Source organism: Maniola hyperantus, chromosome 11 (assembly GCF_902806685.2).
Source record: "Maniola hyperantus chromosome 11, iAphHyp1.2, whole genome shotgun sequence".
Lineage (NCBI taxonomy): Eukaryota > Metazoa > Arthropoda > Insecta > Lepidoptera > Nymphalidae > Maniola > Maniola hyperantus.
In genome coordinates, this window is record NC_048546.1 from 9,114,592 (window position 1) to 9,136,544 (window position 21,953).

At 37.6% G+C, this 21,953-nt stretch overlaps 1 protein-coding gene across 1 annotated transcript in view; it reads left to right on the plus strand.

The window, feature by feature from the left end:
• Su(var)3-3 (lysine-specific histone demethylase Su(var)3-3) overlaps positions 1 to 15,972 on the plus strand; it is a 388,627-nt gene extending 372,655 nt beyond the window's left edge. The window contains exons 11-16 of the mRNA XM_034973182.2: positions 2,523 to 2,675; positions 7,720 to 7,832; positions 8,703 to 8,826; positions 10,848 to 11,031; positions 13,017 to 13,144; positions 14,073 to 15,972. Of these exons, the coding sequence (XP_034829073.1) occupies positions 2,523 to 2,675; positions 7,720 to 7,832; positions 8,703 to 8,826; positions 10,848 to 11,031; positions 13,017 to 13,144; positions 14,073 to 14,230 (860 nt within the window). The 3' untranslated portion in view covers positions 14,231 to 15,972. The remainder of the gene's footprint in view (positions 1 to 2,522; positions 2,676 to 7,719; positions 7,833 to 8,702; positions 8,827 to 10,847; positions 11,032 to 13,016; positions 13,145 to 14,072) is intronic.
• Positions 15,973 to 21,953: the final 5,981 nt, after the last annotated feature.

The window sequence follows — 21,953 nt, forward strand, 5'->3', positions numbered from 1 at the left end:
TATCTAATAGTAATAACTATACCTGCGTGGAAATCATGCCTGCGTGGAATGGTGCCAAGAATACTGGCTGCATTTCCGCCCTGGACAGCTGTCATCAGCTGATCAATCAGCCTAGCTAGGCTGATTGATCTGTTGCGCAAAAAATACTATACTAATATTAGAAATGTGTGTCTGTCTGTCTTTCCAATTAAAAATCCACGTCGTGAAGTCACTAAATCTACAATATTGTTTTATTCTAGCAAGAGCAAAAAGACTAAGTATCTTAAAATTATTGCTACAATAAGGAAGCTACTTCTTAGCTATTTAATACGTAGGGCACGTGATCGTATGAACCAAAGTTAATCATAAAAAATATGCCCAAATTGTAATGTACCTACCTACTAGAACTGTAACTTTCTTCAAATTCGTGCTTTTTTTCATGATGTTTAAGGCTCTAAATGGGAATTGTAAGTAGGTAATTCAGTCTTCATAATGATCATTGAAATACAACATTCAAATTTTTGAACAAAACCTTCCTCTACCGTAAAAGAATTTAAGCAGAATTTGATCCCACGACCCCTAGGTGTACTTATCTTCTAAGCTAATACTTATTTATGCTGAGGTGAAAAGTATATCATTATTTTGACTAATGTTTCACCCACACATACACAAACACGCTGCCTCGGGTGTACCAAGTGGGTGTAACTTTATATTCCATTGTCAATTGTTATTTTATTCATACATTTTTTTACTTATCTTGAATATAAATAATATGTTTGTCGGATATGTACATGATACTCTTATTCTGTTATGCTTTGAAACTTTTTATCAATGTCACTTATTTATTTCACTGTGTACTTAGTTTTAACATGAAAGTTTTGAACTTTAACACAAGCAAATTAATGTCTCACTTTTGTGGGTATCTTCAAATTGTATAAACATACATTATTTCATAATGTACGCAATCTTGACAAAGTTCATGAAAGAGTTGACTAGCATTCTTTTTCCAATGACACATCCAACAATTCTCTACAGTGATAATTTTTTTTTTCTGATATTTTGAAAATAGCCATTATAAAATGATTTATTTTAAATTAGCTGATGCCCGCGACTTCGCACGCGTGGAATTAGGTTTTTTATAAATCCCGTGGGAACTCTTTAATTTTCCGGGATAAAATGTAGCCTATGTCCTTCCCCGGGATATAAGCTAAGTCTGATTAAACCAAATTTCATCAAAATTGGCTGAACGGTTGGGCCGTGAAAAGCTAGCAGATAGACAGACAGACAGACAGACACACTTTCGCATTTATAATATTAGTATGGATTTTAAAACTATATACATATGCTTAGTAACCTTATTTTTCAAAGTCCCGTGAACTTCTACAGTGCACTAGAAAAGGAATCCACTTAAGTTATTAAAGCTCAATAGGGAGCCCGCGCCGTGACGCTATCAACGTAATTGAAAACTGCATTGTTGTTGAGCGCTGCTGCCTGCTGCCACCAAACGTTCGTTCTAAAGCTCTATACCTGTTTCTATATATAAACTTTAAGGATTTAAAATTAATTTTATTTATTTATTTATTTATTTATTAGGAACACACACAATACATTAATTTAACACAAACTACGACACTTATAAACAAACACAGGCTGATTAATGTATCTATAAAATGTGTAATGTGTGTGTGAAATAAAAAGAACTTAACTAACTACTTAACTAAACAAATAACTAAGTTACTTAGGAGATGAACCCACCGTAAAATGATAAGAGTTTTTTTTGAATGCAGTAGCTGAAATATGTGGATGCCAGGTATCTTTTTTGATATTTCGTTAAATTATGGACATATACGCATAATTGGGGCTTGATTTCCTAGATGAGATTTGGTGAAAGGTATATGAAAGATTTTTGGGGATATAAAACTACGGGAGTGTCTATGTGGAACAGATAAGGATATTCAATGGAGAAGGTTACTACATTTAACTTTATATCGTAATATTTTATGTAGAAAGCACAAGTCAAGTATTTCGCGCCTATTTCGAAGAGATGTCATGTTAAACTCAGCCATTAATGATTCCCATAATAATTAAAATTATATTTCGGTGAGTGTGCCCAAGAACTTTTGACCTGGTTCCTTTCTACTATCGTACCGCAAGGCGTCGCGTCGTTAAGGTCTGCATTTCTAATTCGAACCGCTATGGAACGCCCTTCCAGCATCAGTTTGCCCTCCAGTTTTAATATGGGTATATTTAAGTCAAGAGTTAATAGGCATCTTCTAGGCAAACGAACTCCATCTGAGGTTGCATCATCAGTTGCTAGCAGATCTGACCGCAGCAAAGCGCTAATCTTTAAATAAAAAATCTACTAGAGGGATCATATACACGCTGAAATTTTAGTGGTTGTTTTCCCGAAGGGAAATGATTTTGTCGTGGTATTACAATCGATAATCGATACAAAAGATAAAATTTCTCATAGAATCGACTACCTTTTCAATGTAACTTCTTTCAAGTCCTCTTTAGCTTTAATTTGTTTTTCTTTGTTTCAGTTCGCAATGGGTATTCCTGCGTACCAGTGGCTCTATCAGAAGGACTGGACATAAGGCTCGGTACATCTGTCACTGAGATATCTTATGAAGGACCAGGAGTTACGGTTAAAGCAGTGAATCCTCGAGCTACTAATCAATCGCAAACTTTTAAAGGTATGCCGAAGACCTCTAGCCGGTTTAGCCCGCCAAGTCTCCCTAAAGTAGCGTGATGGACTCTCTTACCTATAAAAGATGAGCCCTCTATCCAATAGTACCATTGAAAGGCTGCTAATTTACTTACTATTGATTACTTGGTTAGTTTAGTAAGAAACAATTTAGCAAATAGAAAATTTGTGAAAACTATTTACGAAAAACTGTAACCGAGATCTAATTTTCAAAGCAAGTATTGCATTTTTTTAAATTCTTTAAGAGCCGTAAAAAATTAAAATTAAATGGCTTATTTCCTGTAGGTACAATACTTATTACATTTTCGATTAAACTCGCGCTTGGAGATGGCAAATTAATTCATAGCACTAAATCATGATATAAAATACTTACACTCATAAATTAATACCTCATAATACTTATTCTATACTAGTAAATTATGCATTGATGACATTTATGTATGAAGGTAATCTGTAATATGCTCACTGACGATTTCTCCACGTTTTTATTCTCACTTTGTTTAAGAATTCCGTTTTGAATTTATACTATAATACATCAGATTTCAGTTAAAAATATTTTCAATATTCTTTTACATAAGCTGTTTATTTTGGTCGAAATCGTGTTAATTGATTAAAAGGCCACAGACTGTATGAAACCCATAATGATCCCCGAGGACATGAATAAAGGAAGCTAATGTAAACAAGATCTAAGGGACCCGTTTTCCTGTGTTTGAACTAGACCTTAGAAATGTCGGAAAATCCAATTCATCGTGCGTAAAATGCTTCTACATATTATTATGTATCTACAGATAACATAGCACAGTAACTGACTGACAGACAACGCGCCGCTGCTCAAACCGGTAGACCTAGGAAAGATTTGAAAATTTAAAACGTCGAATGAAACCATGGGAATAAGTTAGTACCTACCTATTGTTTTACGAGAAAGATATACAATCTCTGAAATAAAACAGAACCAGAGCAGCCGAATGTCTTTCAGATGTTTTCAAAGCATGGATAGGGTTTCACTTTTTAACTTTCGGGTTCCCCTTATCTCAAATACATAAATAACGAGGGAGACACGGTAAAATTTTATATTGGTTATATTTTTCTGCCGCTTTTTGTCGTAGACTGTTTCGTAAAAATAACGATTCAATTTTACATTGCCGAGAAACTAGAATAATAATCCGAATATATTTTAGTCGAACCTTACATCCCTATTAGAGAGAGAGAGAGAGAGCGCCAGCGCGTGGCGACCTTCGTTATTTTATAAAAGCTGAAAATTTCTCTACGTATTGTCTCCAACACATGGAGGAACGATCAGCGACTATGAAGTTTGTATCATGGTGACTTTGGGAGATAGCAGGTATTAAAGGTGTAAAAAAATCTTACGTTAAAGCATAAAGACTAATTTTTAATTATTAACTAATTTATAAAATAACAAAGGTCTGGCACGCGCTGGCTCTTGATCCATATTTTAGAAATCTTATTCTGTCGTAAAATGAAAAATATTGTAGAAAGCTTAATAGATAGATACCTACCTAAACAAAGAAGCAGCCGCCATAATGGGTGTTATGAGTAAAATCCACAACGCCGTTGGCGACTCCTTGTCATTTCTTTGTCGTTGAGTGATTTGCAATTCTAACGCGTTAATTTTACTTTGACGAGGCGCAAAAATACGGTCGGCCTCTGTTGACCCGGCGGTTTGCCCCTCGGTCCTCGCCCCGAGCAAGGCATTTGCATACAGGCGGAGTCTATTGTGGAAGAGGCAGTTAGGCGATAGGAGGCGGTGCCGCTCATCAGTCTACGTTATGAGAAAAAAATTCTAACGCTATTCTAACATCGGCCTTGTACAACCTCTCATGGTTATTTCCACTTTGAGAAAATTACTAAAAATGTTTGCTTACGAAACTCTTTATAGCGATATGTTTTCAGCCATCCATGCGAATGTTATAGCATGTTTCTTAAAATTTTAACTGACATTCGTCTGATAGTTGGTTTTGTTATCATACCTAATGTTCATTGTGTAATTATTTTAAACAGGAATACTTGGTTACTTTGGTTTGGTTATTTAGTTACTAGGTACTTGAATATGGAATCTTTTGGAATGTACACCTGAACTTGGTTAATGTAACGTATAATATAGTAACATTATTTTGTAACGTCACATCAAAGATCTTTATCTCGATCAACGGTCACTTTTTTTAAAATGACATAGGCTTCTTACTATGAATGCCTATACTCGTATCCGATTTTCGCTTCTCAATATATGCATATATATACGAGCAGGAACATTTCGGCAATCGCTAGAAAGAACGCTATATTCAGAATATAAAAGTTGTAGCGGGTTTATTAGTTAAGGTCAGAGCTTTCACGGTGATTGCTCTTAGCCCGCGGCCTTTTCATTTGACGGCCGCTCCTATAGATTCGTTAGTTACCCATAAGGCACCTTCCACATCAAGCTGTTCGATATTTTTATCCAAATTAAATAATTCATTGCATCTGGAAGAATGGAAATAAGTTGAAATTTATTTGATTTTAATTTCGATAGCATGTAACCTATCTGTTTACAAAATGAATATTTTTTTTTAAATCATGATCGCTACTTACTTGCATCGATGACGTAATAACTCTGTAAGTAGAAGATTCATGCCTTTACTACACAACTTAGCGCCAATCGCCTCTCCAAGCGGTATGTTGCCATGGCTGCACGTTGCATTTTTTGGCAAAACGTAACTGGTTTCGTAGTTAGACAAAATATTTTTGCTACGAAACTGTTTACGTAGCACTGGTTTTGTAGGCGGCCAAAGAGTTTTTTTTAAAACAATATTAGCCATGTTAAATGACTAATATTCCCCTTTCCTCTCCAACTAAGCGTCAGGCTTGTGCTAGGAGTAAGTACGACAATTAGTGCAACGGGCGGGGTTTGAACCGTCGACCTTTCGGTTTTCAGTCCACTCCTTTACCGGTTGAGCTGTTGAGGCTCTATTAGCAAGTAGCTGTGTTGTATTGTTTAGTGTATTAAAATAAAGGAGAAATTGAATGTATAGACTCTTATGTACGTTCCAAATATGGATAGTGTGGCGACACGAATCCAACCTTGGTTTTGGGATCCCTTGACGTCACATCTGTGTTCGGAATCCTAGTTTGGAAATCGGTAATTCCGTCGTTATAAGACCTAAAGGTTCGCTCGTTCTTGTAATTTGGCTAGAACACAACAACGGTTACTTACGTATTAGTTATCAGGGATGGAGGATAAAGCTTGTATGGCGTATTTCCAGGTGGCTTGCTGGCAAGGCGTTGACGGCGACAGATGGCTGAGTAATTCGGCCGTTGCACTTGATAACACTGCACTGAGCACTTCAACTCTTGGTCACCGCGGTGCCGACTAGTATTAACTAAAGAGATAGAATTAGTTGTCCGTTTGATTTTAACGAAATTGTAGCCCGGTTTTAATGGCGTCGATGGTCGATTGCCAACTCTTCTCCTCTCGCTTCTTCCGACGATGCCCGATAATAATCGTATGCTCACGAACGAAAATGAGCTGCCGCTATTGGTTCAAACCAAAGACGAACGAGTAGATCGGGATCGAATGAACAAAGGAACACATATATCGCGACAAGCATACAGATAGTGTGGTTAGAAAATTAACGAATTTTATAAATTACGAGATAAAATGGAAAGAATCGTCCCATGTACCTACATAGATAAAGCGTCGATCATGATGTTGAAAGAATCGTTCGGTTGATGAAGAAAAATAAAAATGTGTGTGAACAGATCTTTACAATAGCTACATGGTAGCTACTACCCTCACAAAAATATCTGCACTCACGTCGGCGAGCGCAATAATCAATTATGGACTGTACTGTTATACTAGTAGATAAAATCGTACCAGTACATAAAAGACTGCACTTTCATTACATTAATAGTTCCAAAAGCAATTCCAATTATTACTACAAATTGTACGGAGAGCGAGGAGCTCCGTAACTTATAATTTATAATGTTATAAGCGGAAATTGTTGAAGTGCTTTTCTCAACAAGTACAATTGTCTCGGGCGAAAGTTTACAAATAAATGGAATTACAAAAGTTTCTATACCTTACTCCGAATAGGTAATCAGTATTTATAATAAAAACACACCCAGTGTTATTACTGCTGGTTTCACGCATTTAATGGCAATAAAGGGCAACAATGAACACTCTGTAACTGCAGTTAGCAAACAACATAATTTAATATTTTTTCCCATAATCTAGGGCTCCTGGAAGAAATCTTTCTATTAGAGATAAGCTGTTTTTGAGTTTCATTCGCGTCATTTTATTTGTACTTATATTATGTTATGCGGCCGAATAAAGAAATGTCTTCGAAAGCGTATTTAGTGTTAAAACGTGTATTTTTAACATTTGTGTAATAGTTTATAGGACTGACAGCCATACTTAGAGTCGCTTAATCGTTACTTAAGTTTAATTAAAACGAGACAGAGCTATCTATATCTCTCACATAAATCTGTCTCGTTTTAACTCAATATTAAGTAACGATTAGAGACTGCGTACGGCAGTAAGACAAAAGGGCTTGTGCACCAACTTAAGCGCAGACAATCGACTGGAATGCCAATAACGCTTAGTCAAAAGTTAAACTTTTAAAAGTACATCCTAGCAGTGACAGACAGACAGAAATATTAAATGGGTGCTTGGATTTTGATATTTTGTAAATCACCTTCAAGCTTAGCTAAAGGTTCCGAAATCAGAGACAGTAGAGAAGTTTGTCTGGTAGGAGACAAGTTAGTTATACCTACCGGCAAAGCCACACCGCCAGCGATTTAGCGTTCCGGTACGATGCAATGTACAAATCAAAGGGGTATGGGTTTAATAAAAACTGTCTTAAAGCTTCCATCTTAGACGGCATTATCACTTACCATCAGGTGAGATTGCTGTCAAGGGCTAATTTGCATCTGAATAAAAATAAAAAGACATTTTAACGTTATTTATTTGTATTGCTTCTCTGCGATTGCTTCTATTCCTATGTATAACGAGGCTCGACTCACACTAGACTTGTTTCCAGGCGACGTGATTCTTTGCACTTTACCCCTGGGAGTACTGAAGGTGGCTGTAGCGAACAACGGGCAGAATCAGCAGAACTTCGTTAAGTTCGATCCTCCACTGCCTGATTGGAAAGTGAGTATACCTATAAACACGAAATAATGGATCCCGTCTAGACTTTAGCTAATTAAGCTATGTTTCACTATGGTAGAGTTCTTTCAATTCACGAATGCGAGTGAACTTTACTTGTGGTTACGTCAGATACACGTTGCATTAGTATGTGTGCATGTCGGACCAATCAGTCGCAAGTAAACGCACACATTAATTATTGTACCTTACACCGATACGACTTAAACACAAGCATGAGCCACTCGCCTTCGTGAATTGCAAGAACTGTAGGTAGGTACCAGATCGCTAAAGTGCAGATTCTGAATATTTATTTAGATTGAAAGGTAGACTCTGGGGCACAAGACTGCGATGCGACGAAACAATAGGTATAAGATGCAGTTGCAAAGTTTTTATTTAAGTTCTTTTGTAAATTTTTATTCAAGCTGATTTTACTCTCACTTGAGGAATGTGGGTCTTAGTTGTGAAGTGCATATGGATTGATTGTGCTAAGTAAGCAATGTTGACCGACGCAACAAGTCGGAGGGGTGACCGATTTTGGAAGTCTGAAATCTGCCCTGTTCCTCTGTGAACACATCAAGCCGTGATCCCTAATGTAAGAATGGAAATTTTACTTGAGTCATTTGCGGAAAGATTTGGAAGCTCACCGCATTATTATGTCAAGAAAACCACTTCCATTATGTGAATAATGGAAAAGAGTCATGTCCCTCAGCAATGAGGAATACAATACAGATAAATAGACTGTTTTGAATCAACGACTTCTATGTAATACTCCGCACCACTCCTTCTAATACCCGTTAAACTTTTAAACATAAGTAACTTATTCATCATCTCGTAAATCCAGTAACTATAAGCCTAATTATCCTTTTCCTGTTTAAGGTAGCAGCCATTAAACGTCTTGGATATGGAAACTTAAATAAGGTTGTGTTGTGCTTCGAGAGAACCTTTTGGGACCCGAGCGCCAATCTCTTCGGACATGTTGGCACGACCACTGCCAGCAGAGGTATGTTAGCTCTGTGAAATTAAAATGCATATATGTATGTATATTTTTAATAAAACAAATACACGACCCTTGATTTGATTTGCATATTGGATGTTGTAGTTTTGATGAATTTTTCGATTGGGTGCAAATACGAACCACGTTGACATGTTTTTTTTTTTTGCTTTTGTATCTTTTGTCCTAGACTGTATATTTTATGCTTCAACGTACGGTCTCTTTGAGTAATTGGATTTTGTTACAAATATTTGAGTAAACAGGCTTAAGGCTAAACGGCTACCAAATAATAGATAATGTAGGTACGTAATAGGTCTACGAAGGACCTGCATAATAAATAATTACGTCTAGACAAAATTAATCTCAAGTCTGATCAGAACAAAATATTTATAGCATTATTTCTCTTCGCCTTGACCTATATTTCGCGTCGACAATAATCTCGGCATTAGCTTATTATTTAAGCGAGAACACGCGTAGTATATCAATATTAGCGCTCTCAAAATCCCGCAAATTAACCGCGGCGCACTCCCCAGGGATGATACTCGTAAATTATTTCCCGGTGTAAATAGTGTAAAATGTAGAAACAGCGGTGGCCGACGCGATAACGAATTAAAACCTGAATAATTTAACGCCACTGAGCAACCCTAAGGGGAGCCTTGGGCAATAAATCACGGGAACGAGTCAAGACAAGCTATTTTTTACGTTATGCTTTAGTACACCTCCTTAGTTCTTTGTTGTGTACTCTACTAACTTCATTAATTCCCCACGTCTTCGCTGGGAATGCCGGAACAATGTGTCCGTTCTTTACATGCCCAATTTAGTATTTTCGGCCCAAAAGTTATCTGATATTGTATCAATGTACATCGTTCCAAAGTTACGTGGGAACACCTACAAGAGGTTTCTTCTTAAATATCGGCCGTGGATCTTCAGAGTCATTTAGTATAGCGTCGTGGTGCTCATTATGACCTTATTAGGTTAAGACGCGCAACCATAAAGTTGTCAAGTTATCTACTCTAGATTAAACACCCTATTGGAACAGCGTCACACTTATCTTTCTTAATTGTGTACAAATATCTACTTAATTGCACGATACAGGGAATAACTTGTGCATACTGATGCAAATAAGGAATAGATAGGTTTGTTTGGACGCTAAATCTGATATCGCAGCTTTTCTAAGTCTAAGTATCTTGACTTTTCAGATTTATCTTTTCCCAGATTTCATTAGTGGGAAATATTTTTGAAAGTTCTATGTTTGTTCTCTGAAAACTCAAACTAAAGTTTGATTAAAAAACTGCATCTCAAATTGCAGTCTTCTAAAGTCTATGTTGTTTTATAAAACTTAGATTTTCTCAAGTTTCATCTAGGTTTCATTAGTTATATTTTTTCTTTCAAGTTTGTTCTCTGAAACGATTTGTTTAAATCTAAACTTGCCACTTTTCTAATTATTTTTGTCTTTGTCTAAGTCTGTGTCTGTCTAAATCAGCCATGTCAAACACGCGGCCCGCGAGCTGCGTGCGCCCCACTCAGTATTTTCCTGCGGACTGAATCATAAATTCACGCCACAAATAGGTAGAAAAGATGTCAAAATATCTGGTAAATTTTTGTACTTTTTGTAATGTCTTTTTTATTGGAAATTTAATGAAATATGCTTGTCCCTACTTGTACTTATTTTCGTTGAGATATTCAGTAGTGGCCCAGCCACGAAACAGGTCGAGATGCCAATCGGGCAGGGAATGCCACGCACACCCGAACAGCCCCTGCGCTTAGCCGGTGCGGGCGAGCGTGGCTGACGTACGAGTGTGCGGGGCGTCCCCCCGCCTCATGTCCCGATTGCCATTTCAACCTGTCGCTGTCTACGGCTGTGGTTTACGGTCTTCATGCATTTGGCATACCAGTGACTTTGGGTTTGACATGGTTGGTCTAAATGATCTATTTTTAGAATTCTACATATTGGTTAAGGTAGTATTTTATGTCCAACAGTGGAAGAAAATAAACGATGTTTTTAATAATACCAAATTAAATTATTTTAGGTGAGCTGTTCCTCTTTTGGAACTTGTATAGCGCGCCAGTTCTTCTAGCGCTGGTGGCTGGTGAAGCGGCTGCCGTGATGGAGAATGTGACGGACGACGTCATCGTGGGACGATGCATCGCCGTGCTGAAGAGCATCTTCGGCCACGCGGCCGTTCCTCAACCTAAAGAATGTGTGGTCACGAGGTAAGTTACCTTGATCTGTCATGACGCTAAAGCAAAAAGTAATGTCACATACTACTACGAGCTGGTAGGGTTGGTACTTTTGCCGATCTAAAATATCAATCTCGTTTCTGAACTGGTCGGTTCCCAGGTAGAGCACTTGTCACGTTAACAAATTCCATTATTCCTTGACGTAGACAGTAGACTTGCCTTTCAACGTAGTGTTTACGACACGACGCACTTTGTATGCAGGCCGCAAAGCTGGTTTGTTGTCTGCTCGACATAAACTAGACCGATGTAAATTTGCGTTGCCACAATTGTGTGTTCATCGCCCTTTGGTCCTTTGCCTTAAGTGTCTGAAAAGAATCTGACTTTCTAAATCCTGGGCGCCTTTGTGCGCACAAATTGACAGCCCGGTTACGTCCTGTATAGTATTACAAATTCAATGGGCCTGATCACGTTGACTAGAAACGGCACGGCTCCCCGCTTAACCGTTTTCACCCATTGTGCATGCAGTACGCCTCCGCGCCGGAGTCGTAACTCCAGCTATCTGAGCTCGCTCCAGAAGCCAAATAGACGACATAGGTTGCCGAGGGATTCCCGGAGCGAGGCTGAGGATCGCAAGTAACACGCACGTTGATCTACCACGTCTGTGTGTCAGTGTTATCTACCTCCATGCAAGCCCTGCATAGTCAGTGATACTAGATGATATGTTGAATGTATGCGATAGTAAAACCGTGCTGTCGCTCTGTCATTCGTGTCCCGTTCAGTGTAAAAACGCTCCAATATTTCTATATCTCTAAGCTCTCGCCACTGCACTGCAGCACCGTCGCCAGGGCGGTATTGTCGTGCCGTTGCCGTCTAATGCGAAACCGCCCATTAGGTACCGATAACAAAATTTGCTCACGAAACGTTTCATTTATGCATACAATGCCCTCTATTTGTATTGTTTTGTCGTTGAATATGACATTGCGTCGTTATTTGGGTTATTAAAATGTTTGCGGTATATTGTTTAGGTACTTTTGCATTATTGAAAAGGCTCACCGTTGAATTGTTGAGCTGAGTTGTATGTATTTTCTTATGTCTCCTTGGGGCGTATAAGATGTTACTTGTATGTATCTTATCTCTCGTTATAGCTCCTACGGGATTCGTATAATGTGGTCGTTCGTTCGCAAGGTCTTAAGTACAATTTAAGTAAATATCCTGTGTACGTCAGACCGTTTCAAGTATCAAGGAAAATGTATAAACGATCTTGAGTGTATTTACTAAGGAAAAATAAAAGTGCCTAACATTTTCGTAAATTTTCTTTGAATATGTTTCCTTAGTATCATTACTTCCTTCGTCATACCCATTTCGTATAATAGATATTTAGAATGTGACAAGTACATGTATTGCGATTTTAGGCCAGGGCTGCCAATCTAAACGGAGAAGTGGCCTACTTACTACGCAAATTATATTTTGGGTGTGCAAATATAGATGCACTCTCTATTCCTTCACTCTCATAGTCCGATGGGACTGAAATCCGATACAACCCAAGTGAGAATAGGTAACTAACTACAAGACCAACGGTTTACGTGCTTTCTGAGGCATAAGTGTAGAACAACGCCAACATCCCATCTCCAGACTGCTATTGAGAATTTCTTGACAGAAAAAACCTGTAAACTTTTGACCCGACCTGGAACTTCATGATCTGCAGCCAAATAAACCAGCCATAAGACTAATGTTTGATTATATTGACCAATGAGGCAGTCTAATTACACTGTGTCTTATGTTTACTTCCCACGGTGCGTGATTCTGCGGATCATCACGCACGGATGACGGCCACGGACATTCACGGACCGCGCACACAAGGCTCGGGCGACGACGACAACGTACGTGTCTGCGTACTTCCATTGGTGCGCCCGTTCGGTGCGAGTTGGTCCACGTCCGTGCGCAATATCACGCACCGTGGGAAGCCGGTATTAAAGTGTCAATTATTGTTTAATTACGTACTTAATTAATTTTTTTAGATGGCGCGCAGACCCGTTTGCTCGTGGGTCTTACAGCTTCGTAGCAGTAGGGTCTTCAGGCACTGACTACGATCTTCTAGCGGCACCCATACCTAACTCTTCTGGAGAAACTCGATTGTTTTTTGCTGGTTTGTTTATTTAAACTATAGGATGTAAAGAAATAAAATAACAATAATAATATGAGTAGTGTTAGACTCACAGATAACGGCATTCCCTCATCTGTGATCAGAATAATGTTTGTATTTGAAAAAACTTGAACACTTTTTTGGGTGTAGATTTGTTCAAAAATTAAAATTAGATGAAATATACTTTTTATTAGGTACCAACAAAACTGTTTCAAAATATAGGTAGGGTAGTAAGTAGCATAAAGCAACTTTGTAAAATATTGCGCTAAGTCACTTTAATCATTCACAAAATCATCGATTGTGTAATATGCTTTTTCTTACTCCAAATCTTACTTTAAATAGGTTTTTAATACTAAAGCTTTAAAGCTGATGCCCGCGACTTCGTTCGCGTGGATTTAGGTTATTAAAATCCCGTGGCAACTCAATTATTTTCCGGGAAAAAGAGTAGCACATGCCCTTACCCCGGTATGCAAGCTATCCCTGTACGAAATTTCGTCATAATCGGTTGAACGTGAACTAGCAGACAGACAGACAGACATACTTTCGCATTTTTACTATTAGTATGGATGGGTAGTGATTTTTTTATGAATAATTAATACGATAAGTCCCTAAAGCAAATAACCGTGTTGTTTCGGATTGAATATGCTGCGTAGGCCCTACTGGCCGCTACAGCGTCACCGGGGGGGTTGGCGAGCGCGAAGCTCCGCCTGGGGGTGAGCCCTAGGGCTCGAAGAAATAATTCGAGAGGTCGGGGGGCAACGTCCTCCTAAGGGCACCTCCTGTGAGGCTCGGACCTCGGCTTAGGATGACGTTGGGATGGGTGGAGTTGTTGGTCTACTGGTTAGTCCGTACGCCCCCGAGGCCGTGGCGTGAGCCCACGTCCGGGTGACGTTAGAAATCGGGGATAACCAGACCGCTCTTTCTTATATAGGGGAACATACAATGCGCAACTACCCGGCGACGGTCCATGGAGCGTTCCTCTCAGGTCTTCGCGAGGCTGGGCGGCTCGCGGACCTGCTGATGCCTCAGCCGCCCATCACCAGCGCCAGCGTCGCGGCGGCCACCGCCGCTGCTGCCAACCACGCATGATCTGAGGACAAGGACGGGAGATACTTGAAGATAACTAAGGCGTAACATGAGGAAATCCAGTTTATTGTGACCATAATGAATAGCTATTAAAAGGCCAAATGTCCACTGGCCACTTGGCCAGTGACTTCTGCAATTTCTTGTATAAGTCAACTTCTGCTAATTTTGGATACTAAAAACTTGCAAAAATTGACATCAACAAGACAATAACAGCAACTGCAACAGCAAGAAAACTTTCCAGTGGGCATTTGGTTTAATAATTTTAATTTGTTTCGCGACCCTAGTTGTGTCTTATTCAATGGGACATTGGATGGAGTAAAAGCAAAATTCTAACATTGAAAATGAAAGTAGTGATTGTGAACTAAAACTAAAAATATGAGATTTAAAAAGAGATAGGTTTATTTAGTCACTTTTTAAATTATTAGTTCTAACTTAGAAAATTTTTGAAATAAAACTGAATTCTTATAAAATTAAGCAATGTTTTGAGTTTCCTATAAGTTCGTTAGTTTATTGAATGAATGAATATACCTATGTACTTTTATTGTATACCACAAAATTATTTCTTCTACATTTTTTTTAATAGTTGCTCAACAAACTTTGTACGCATGTGAGCCAGTAGGTTTGAATAATCATTGCCAGATCCTGCTGTGTGTGTGTGTGTTTATAATTTATCTATAGTCATTAATTTTTCGTGCTGAGAAAAATACTTTTTTATGTGCTTATGATGTAAAATCGTTTACGATTTGTATTTTTTCTACCTACATAACGTGTAAAGTAAATTTTTAATTGCAATAAAACTTAATATTATTATTATTTTGTGTGAAATTATAATTTTCTTTCATTAGAAGGAGTAAACAATTACATTTGAAGTTAAAAGCAAGATAGTCGTAATTAAGGGCGGTAAAATTTCAAGTTCTTTGCTAGTTTCCAACGGTGTTTTACTTTTAATTAATGTTTGCGAAGGGTTTGTACTTTTGCCTTTTCGTGCACCAGACAGTAAGTAAAGTTGAAGGGTCGAGGGTCGTGGGGTTGATCTAATAGTGTTTATATCAACCTGAGCAAAAGGTTTTAATTAAAAATTGGGTTTTGCCGACGTACTTTTTTTGTTTCAACCATAAGCAATGTAGCGAACTACTAACTAGGTCTTAGCTTGCCGTTTTTTTGCTAACAAGCGGCTAACCCCAAAAAATAGCTTTTGAGTTAGGTAACGTCAAAAAACGTGGAAGTTTGGAAAAGCTGATATTTCTAAAAACATGTTATATAAGACAAAAGGGTTTCAGTTTGGTTCTTACGTAGTTAAGTACTTACTTATACTTGTTTGGGAACATTGCTGTCTCTAAATTCCAATATTATTGGCGATTTTAGGGTTAGCCGCTTTTAGATGTACCTAGCCGTTATTTCAGTTAGGTAGGTACCTACGTCTTAATATACACTTACCTACCTATTGTTAGGTTCTTACTTTAACGAACGATGTATAAGAAAATAATGATAATATTATGTAAAACTAGAACAATGAAATACAAGAGGCCTTTTAAACAGCAAGCTTTATTTCTTGGATGAAGGTAATAAAATAAGATGACCCCCCATAGCAAAATTATAATTTTGTCACTTTATTGTGTTTTGTATAATTTTAAGTTCATAAGTGCGTAATTACTTGGATTTGAGTTGTTAACAAGTAAGCAATCATTTTGTACCTACTTAGAAAGCAATAAATTAATTCCTGAGTAAAGGTGTTTTATTCCTGTTAATAAATATTTTCAAAGCGTAGTAGGTAAGCTTGTGTTTCATTCTATATTTTTTTAAACACGTTAGAAAAGCATTACTGTGTCTACAAAGCTGATGATGAACCCATGCACGCTACTAAGCACCAGTCTCCTCTCAGAATGAAAATGGTTTAGTCATGGTCCACCACGCTGGCCAAGTGCAGATTGGCAGACTCCACACACCTTTGACGATCTTAAAACGCACATAGCTCCGACAAATTAGAGGTGCCCGGAATCGAACCCACCGCTAGGCTAATACGTCGGCCTCCTATTCAGCTAAAAGTATAAAAGTCATTAAATATATTGCTGCCCCCGGACGCTTAAAATAAAGCCGGGCGCTAATAAAATAGGGGTTTCAATTCCTTACGAAATTATAAATTGGGCAATTTAATGATAAACAAACACACCTGCTTCTAATAGGCAATAAGCACCTGTATTAAAAAGGAATGGTAAAAACGTGCATCTTTTCATAAATAAATGAGATTTAATTTCCTTAAATAAGTAGGTAGGTAGGCATAGTAATACTACTTAGCATGTAAGATTAAGAGTATCTAAGATCTATGATTTTTTCCCTTTTCACTCGCTGCAAAACCTACAACCTACATCGATGATTCGCTAGGACTTTTAAAAAAAATTAATTACAAAAAATGTGCCTGAGTACCTAGCTAAACTATTTTAAACCCAGCATATTAAATTTTAGCTGTATAAGTACCTAAGCGAGAGGATGAGATGGAAATCGGGGTATGAGGCTGAGGCGAGGGGACGCCACGCACGCTATGCCGCACTGGGTTAGCGGGCTGTATCGGTGTGCGGTGCGTCCCCACCCCGATTGGCATCTCGACTTGTCGCGTACTATAAATACTAAAAAATTATTATTATTTTATGTAGGTAGGTAACTAAATTCAGAAGCACCAAAATACAATTAAGTAGGTAGGTAGGTACTTACAACAAAAACAATATATTTAATGTTCATAGTAGGTAGGCACTGTTTACGCTATGGGCGTGGTATTGAAGGATTTATGTGGCCTTTTTAATTGCATTTATAATTATTTTTCAACAACTGCGCTGCCGGCAAATTGAATACGACCGACGTAAATTGCTGCGACCTTATCTGATGAAAGTAGTTCAATAAAGTGTCAATTTTTAAAATGTTTACGGCGACATGTTTTATTTTTGCGTGGGATTTTTTAATAACTTTTTCACGCACTAATGGCGCCAATATGATAATGCAAATAAATAATTGGTTATATTCCTTTCATTTTCATATTGAAGTGTCAATTCAAGGCTTGGAGAGTCACAAAGCGCAGCAGCAACGTTTTGTGAAACAATGAACTTATCTGCACTACGAACTACGAAGCTCAAAGGCTGCAGCACAGTTCACTCCGCTGTGTTAACTGTGAACGCTTTCATACAGTTTCCTGCAACCGCACGATAATGTTACAACAGCGTCCCATTACTAAAAAGCTGTTATAGGTATGCAAAAAGTAATTTATGCGTTAATCGACCTTTAGAAGGAGATAGCCGGTACTAGTTTCTTACACAAAGATAATGTTCATGGTTTAGATAGAGAAACAACTTGCTAACAACTAAAACAAACAACTAGATAAATTGTCAGACTATAGCACAGAATCATCGACATACACAGAATAGATCAAAAACATTTAGATACCTATAGATTGTTAGATAAGTAATTGTTGAGCAATTGAACTTCTAAATATTCCAACGACTTAATTCCAAATTAATTGTATAAGGATGTAGGGTGCCCGGACCAGTAGATTACCGGCACCCAATAGATAAACAAATCTCAGTTTTTATTTAATTATAAGAATTAGGGATCTTAATTAGAAAATCAACCAAAACATTATGTTCTTTTCAGTCAGGTTTTTTAGAAATAGTGTGTTCATTTATTGGTCTGTAGAAGATCGTTCAGAATTAGCACAAACAGGTATATCGGACACAATCAGGGCGCGAGGGACTTTTTCATAATTTTTGCCATTTTAGGCGTTTGCTGCAATTTAGAGAAAAGTAAAAATTAATAATCAATCAATTACTTACCTATCCTATAAGTAAAACATTAAGAATTCAGTTCATAATATGAGAGCTGGGAAACATTATAATAAGTTGAATCCCGCTTTATCGTACATCTATTGGTCCGACTACCCTACCGATAAATCTATAGTCGTTTGGAGTCTCTAGTTTGTAATACTAGTTTCTATTAAATATTATAAACTAAACAACATTTATACAGCCTCTACTGAATGGAAATTATGCTTTAATTTGGAAAATACAAGGTTGACTTTAAAATGTATTCAATGATCTTTTACGTCTTTAGGATAATTCTACTAGTCCACGCCCATTGATTAACACGATAGAACTTGGCTTAAGGGGACTCAGTTCAGTGCTTTCTTCATACAAACGTAGGAGGGAAATTACAACAATATTCGATATTGTACGAACAAAACTAAGAATTATATCGATTTATCTCGTCATTATCTAGGTTTATTGATACATAAAACATTGAAAAAAATATTGATTTAAAAGTTACGAGGCTCAAAAGATTCCTATTTTAACACTAAATTAATGACAACTTTGGGCGTAAATAAATAAGATTAGGGATATGAAAATTCTAAAACAATTTATCATTAGACGTAGTTTATTTATTCATTAGTTGAAATAACTTTACTTTGCAAACATAAATTCAGCAGTTTTTTTCTCAAAAATACTTTTCCTAAACCCTTTTCGCGCGCTTGATTTCGGTGAAAATCATCGTGCCTCTCAACTTTCTCATACAATGTCAAGTGAAAAGCAAACATGTTACCCACGTGCGCTGGCAATTTCGGTCTTGCGTCCTGCGTCACCTTAATGAAGTATTTTATACGTAGAATTTTTTCTTATTGTTAACCGACTGTGATCACTTGAACGGGTTTCAATGAAACGGCTCCTTTTTATATTGGTTTAGGATTTTTTATCAGCTCTAGGTGACCTAACTAGTTAGGTATTAAACCGAGAGAAGCTTTCGATTTATGTATAAAAACTGTACGTTATTCAGTTTTCAAATAGTGTAGGTCGATTTACGCTTAGCTACATTTACGTCTGATAGGATACTAGTCTGCGCTTAGCGCTTAGCTTACAGTTTCATCTGATAACTGTAGTAAGCTAATCCATACTTGGCCAGCGTGGTAGACTATGACCAATTCCTTCTCATTCTGAGAGTAGACCCGAGTTCAGTAGTGGGCCGGCGAGGGGTTGATGATGAAATGTGTAGTAGTAGATGAGTAGCCGGCAGTAGATGTTGTGCATCGACGACCTCCCTGACGCAGTGGGAAGAGCTGTAGTCGTATTAGTTTGGTTATCAGGGGTTTGGAATTTTATAATTTCTGAATTTCTGGTCTGGTCAGGTGGAAGGCTTCGGCCGTGGCTAGTTACCACCCTACCGGTAAAGCCGTACCGCCAAGCTATTAAGCGTTCCGTTACGATGCTGTGTAGAAACCAAAGATGTATGGGTTTAATAGAACTGCCATACCCCTTCTAGGTTAGCCCGCTTCATCACTTACCACCAGGTGAGATTGCAGTCAAGGGCTACATTGTATCTTTCTGAATAGCCTTTAAAAAGAGAGAGAGGTTTCGTCGAGCATTGTCTCTGTCGTTGAGACTTGAGACCGACAAAAGGTCACAGGTAGAATGACAGAGACAACGCTCTACGAAGCCGAAATCCCGATCTAAAGGTCGATGTACAATATTTCTTGCCGGCTACTGTAAAAACTGCTCGTCTGCGAATATGCATCTGGCACTTCTGGCAGTCGTCAGTCGTCGCCGTCAGGAACGCGACGACGTGACGGAGGACGAAGAACAAACCAGGAGTCCAGATATCAGGAGCTCCGGCCATTTATGTCAAGTTCCCACTTTCCATTTAATACTACAACGGCCCTTCCGCCCTTCCAGTAATTATGCATCAAGATAAAAACTTTGTTTGCATAGGACTTTGTTCAAATTAGCTGGTGGTTTGAAACAACCTTTTTGGAAGATGTTTCTCTAATTAGGTGAATAATAATTGTATTGTATTTTTAACAGCTAAAACACCTTCTGATAGCTACTGAATTATGTACGAGTTGAAATGTAAATTTTTCCCATTGTTATTTTGTGTAGGTTAGGATGTAAATTAATTGTCCGTTTCAAAGTTGTGGCAATAATGGGAAAATAAGCTCTGTACATTATTATGAGGCTTATTCCATGACTAGCTTGTGCTCGCGACTTTGTCCGCGTGGACTACACAAATTTCAAATCATTATTTCACCCCCTTAGGGTTTGAATTTCCAAAAATCCTTTAGCGGATGCCTACGTTATAGGTGCCTAATAGTTATCTGCATGCCAAATTTCAGCTCGATCCGTCTAGTAGTAGCTGCGCGTTGATAGATCAGTTAGTCAGTCACCTTTTCCTTTTACATATTTATATAGTAGGTAAACCTAACAAAAATGCAATCGTCTAAATATGCATAGCAGAAAATAGACAGGTGACAGGTATCTATCTGCCTACTTAGTAGTTACCTTGCCCTTCCTGCTTGTTTCTTTTAATCAGTTTCTTCAAACTGCTAAACCATTCTTGGTAAAAATTCTACATGGATTATAGGTAGGTAGTAGGTAAGTATAGGTAGGTACCTACCTATATTACTTTCACAAAATCTCGAACAGTTCTAGTAAAAATAGAATTGCTAGAGCCTAGAAATTGTACTTTAACTGCTAGCTAGAAATAAATGAAGGCGTGCAAGAAAAATGGAATTACACAATACACGTCATCCTCCTTCTTAGTTCTTATATTTAATCAGTTTCAATTATTTTTAACCATTATTGTTACTAGAGACCTCTATAAACAGAGCTCAGCACTACGTTGCGTCTTACGGTCTCCGTCAACAAGTTCAATATCTGCGGCATAGATGTCGCCATTTAGACTCACTCTTGCGCAAGGAGACGAAAACATTAAAAACGTCAAAGTTTAAGTACGGTCTACCTTTTTTATTCTGTATATAAAGTAATAAATAAATGTTTAGTTTGCTTTAATTTATTAGAAGGTTACAAAAATATTTTATGAGATAGTTCGAAAACCGCTCAATAGATGGTGGGGTTTTAGTGTAATGCGCTAAAAAATTCAACCTTACAACACTAGGTTGCGCTGCCAAACAATTTATTTTATTCATTTATTATTTATATTCTATGTATTCTATTTTTAATTACTTATTACAATATCAAAAATATTACTTATCAAAAATAACACCAAATACATTAATTTAATTCTAGTAGAGTACGCTTTATTTTTTATTTTAAAATAGGTAGGTACCTACCTACCTACTTACCTAGAAAATAATGTACCTACCTAGATTGCTACCTAGGTCTATTATATCTTCTATGCCTAGGTGTATAAGCTTTTTAAAGATAAAGTAGGTAGGTACCTATCTTTGATTTGCTTATAGTTATAGGTACACCTATTTTTACATTTTTGACCACCTGTTCACGCTCTCCTCACCAGTGAAAGGGCATATATCTACCTACCTAGATCAGATAACCTTTTTTCTTTTTAGCGCCTAGTCTTCACAACCCAACAAGTCCCCACTTGGGCTCCCTTACTATAAGTGACAAAACACCCACGCAGCAAGAAAACCCGGTACCATTTTAGGAGCAATTTACTTTGTGTATTAATTTCGTTTTATGACTCGTAAAAACGTTAAACGAAATGAAAATTATGTCATGCGACACGAACTGCAATTACAGAAAGTAGACGGCAATTGGGGCGGATGGAATTACTACTTTTTATTATTGTTGTGGTCTTATAACCGACTGGCGCGGGCGTGGAGCTTAATCTATCTAGATGAAAATATTATCTAGATTGGTAAGGCACTTACTGTGATTCATCAGTTTAAATGACTATGCCATACCTAATCTAAATATATAAAAGGAAAAGGTGACTGACT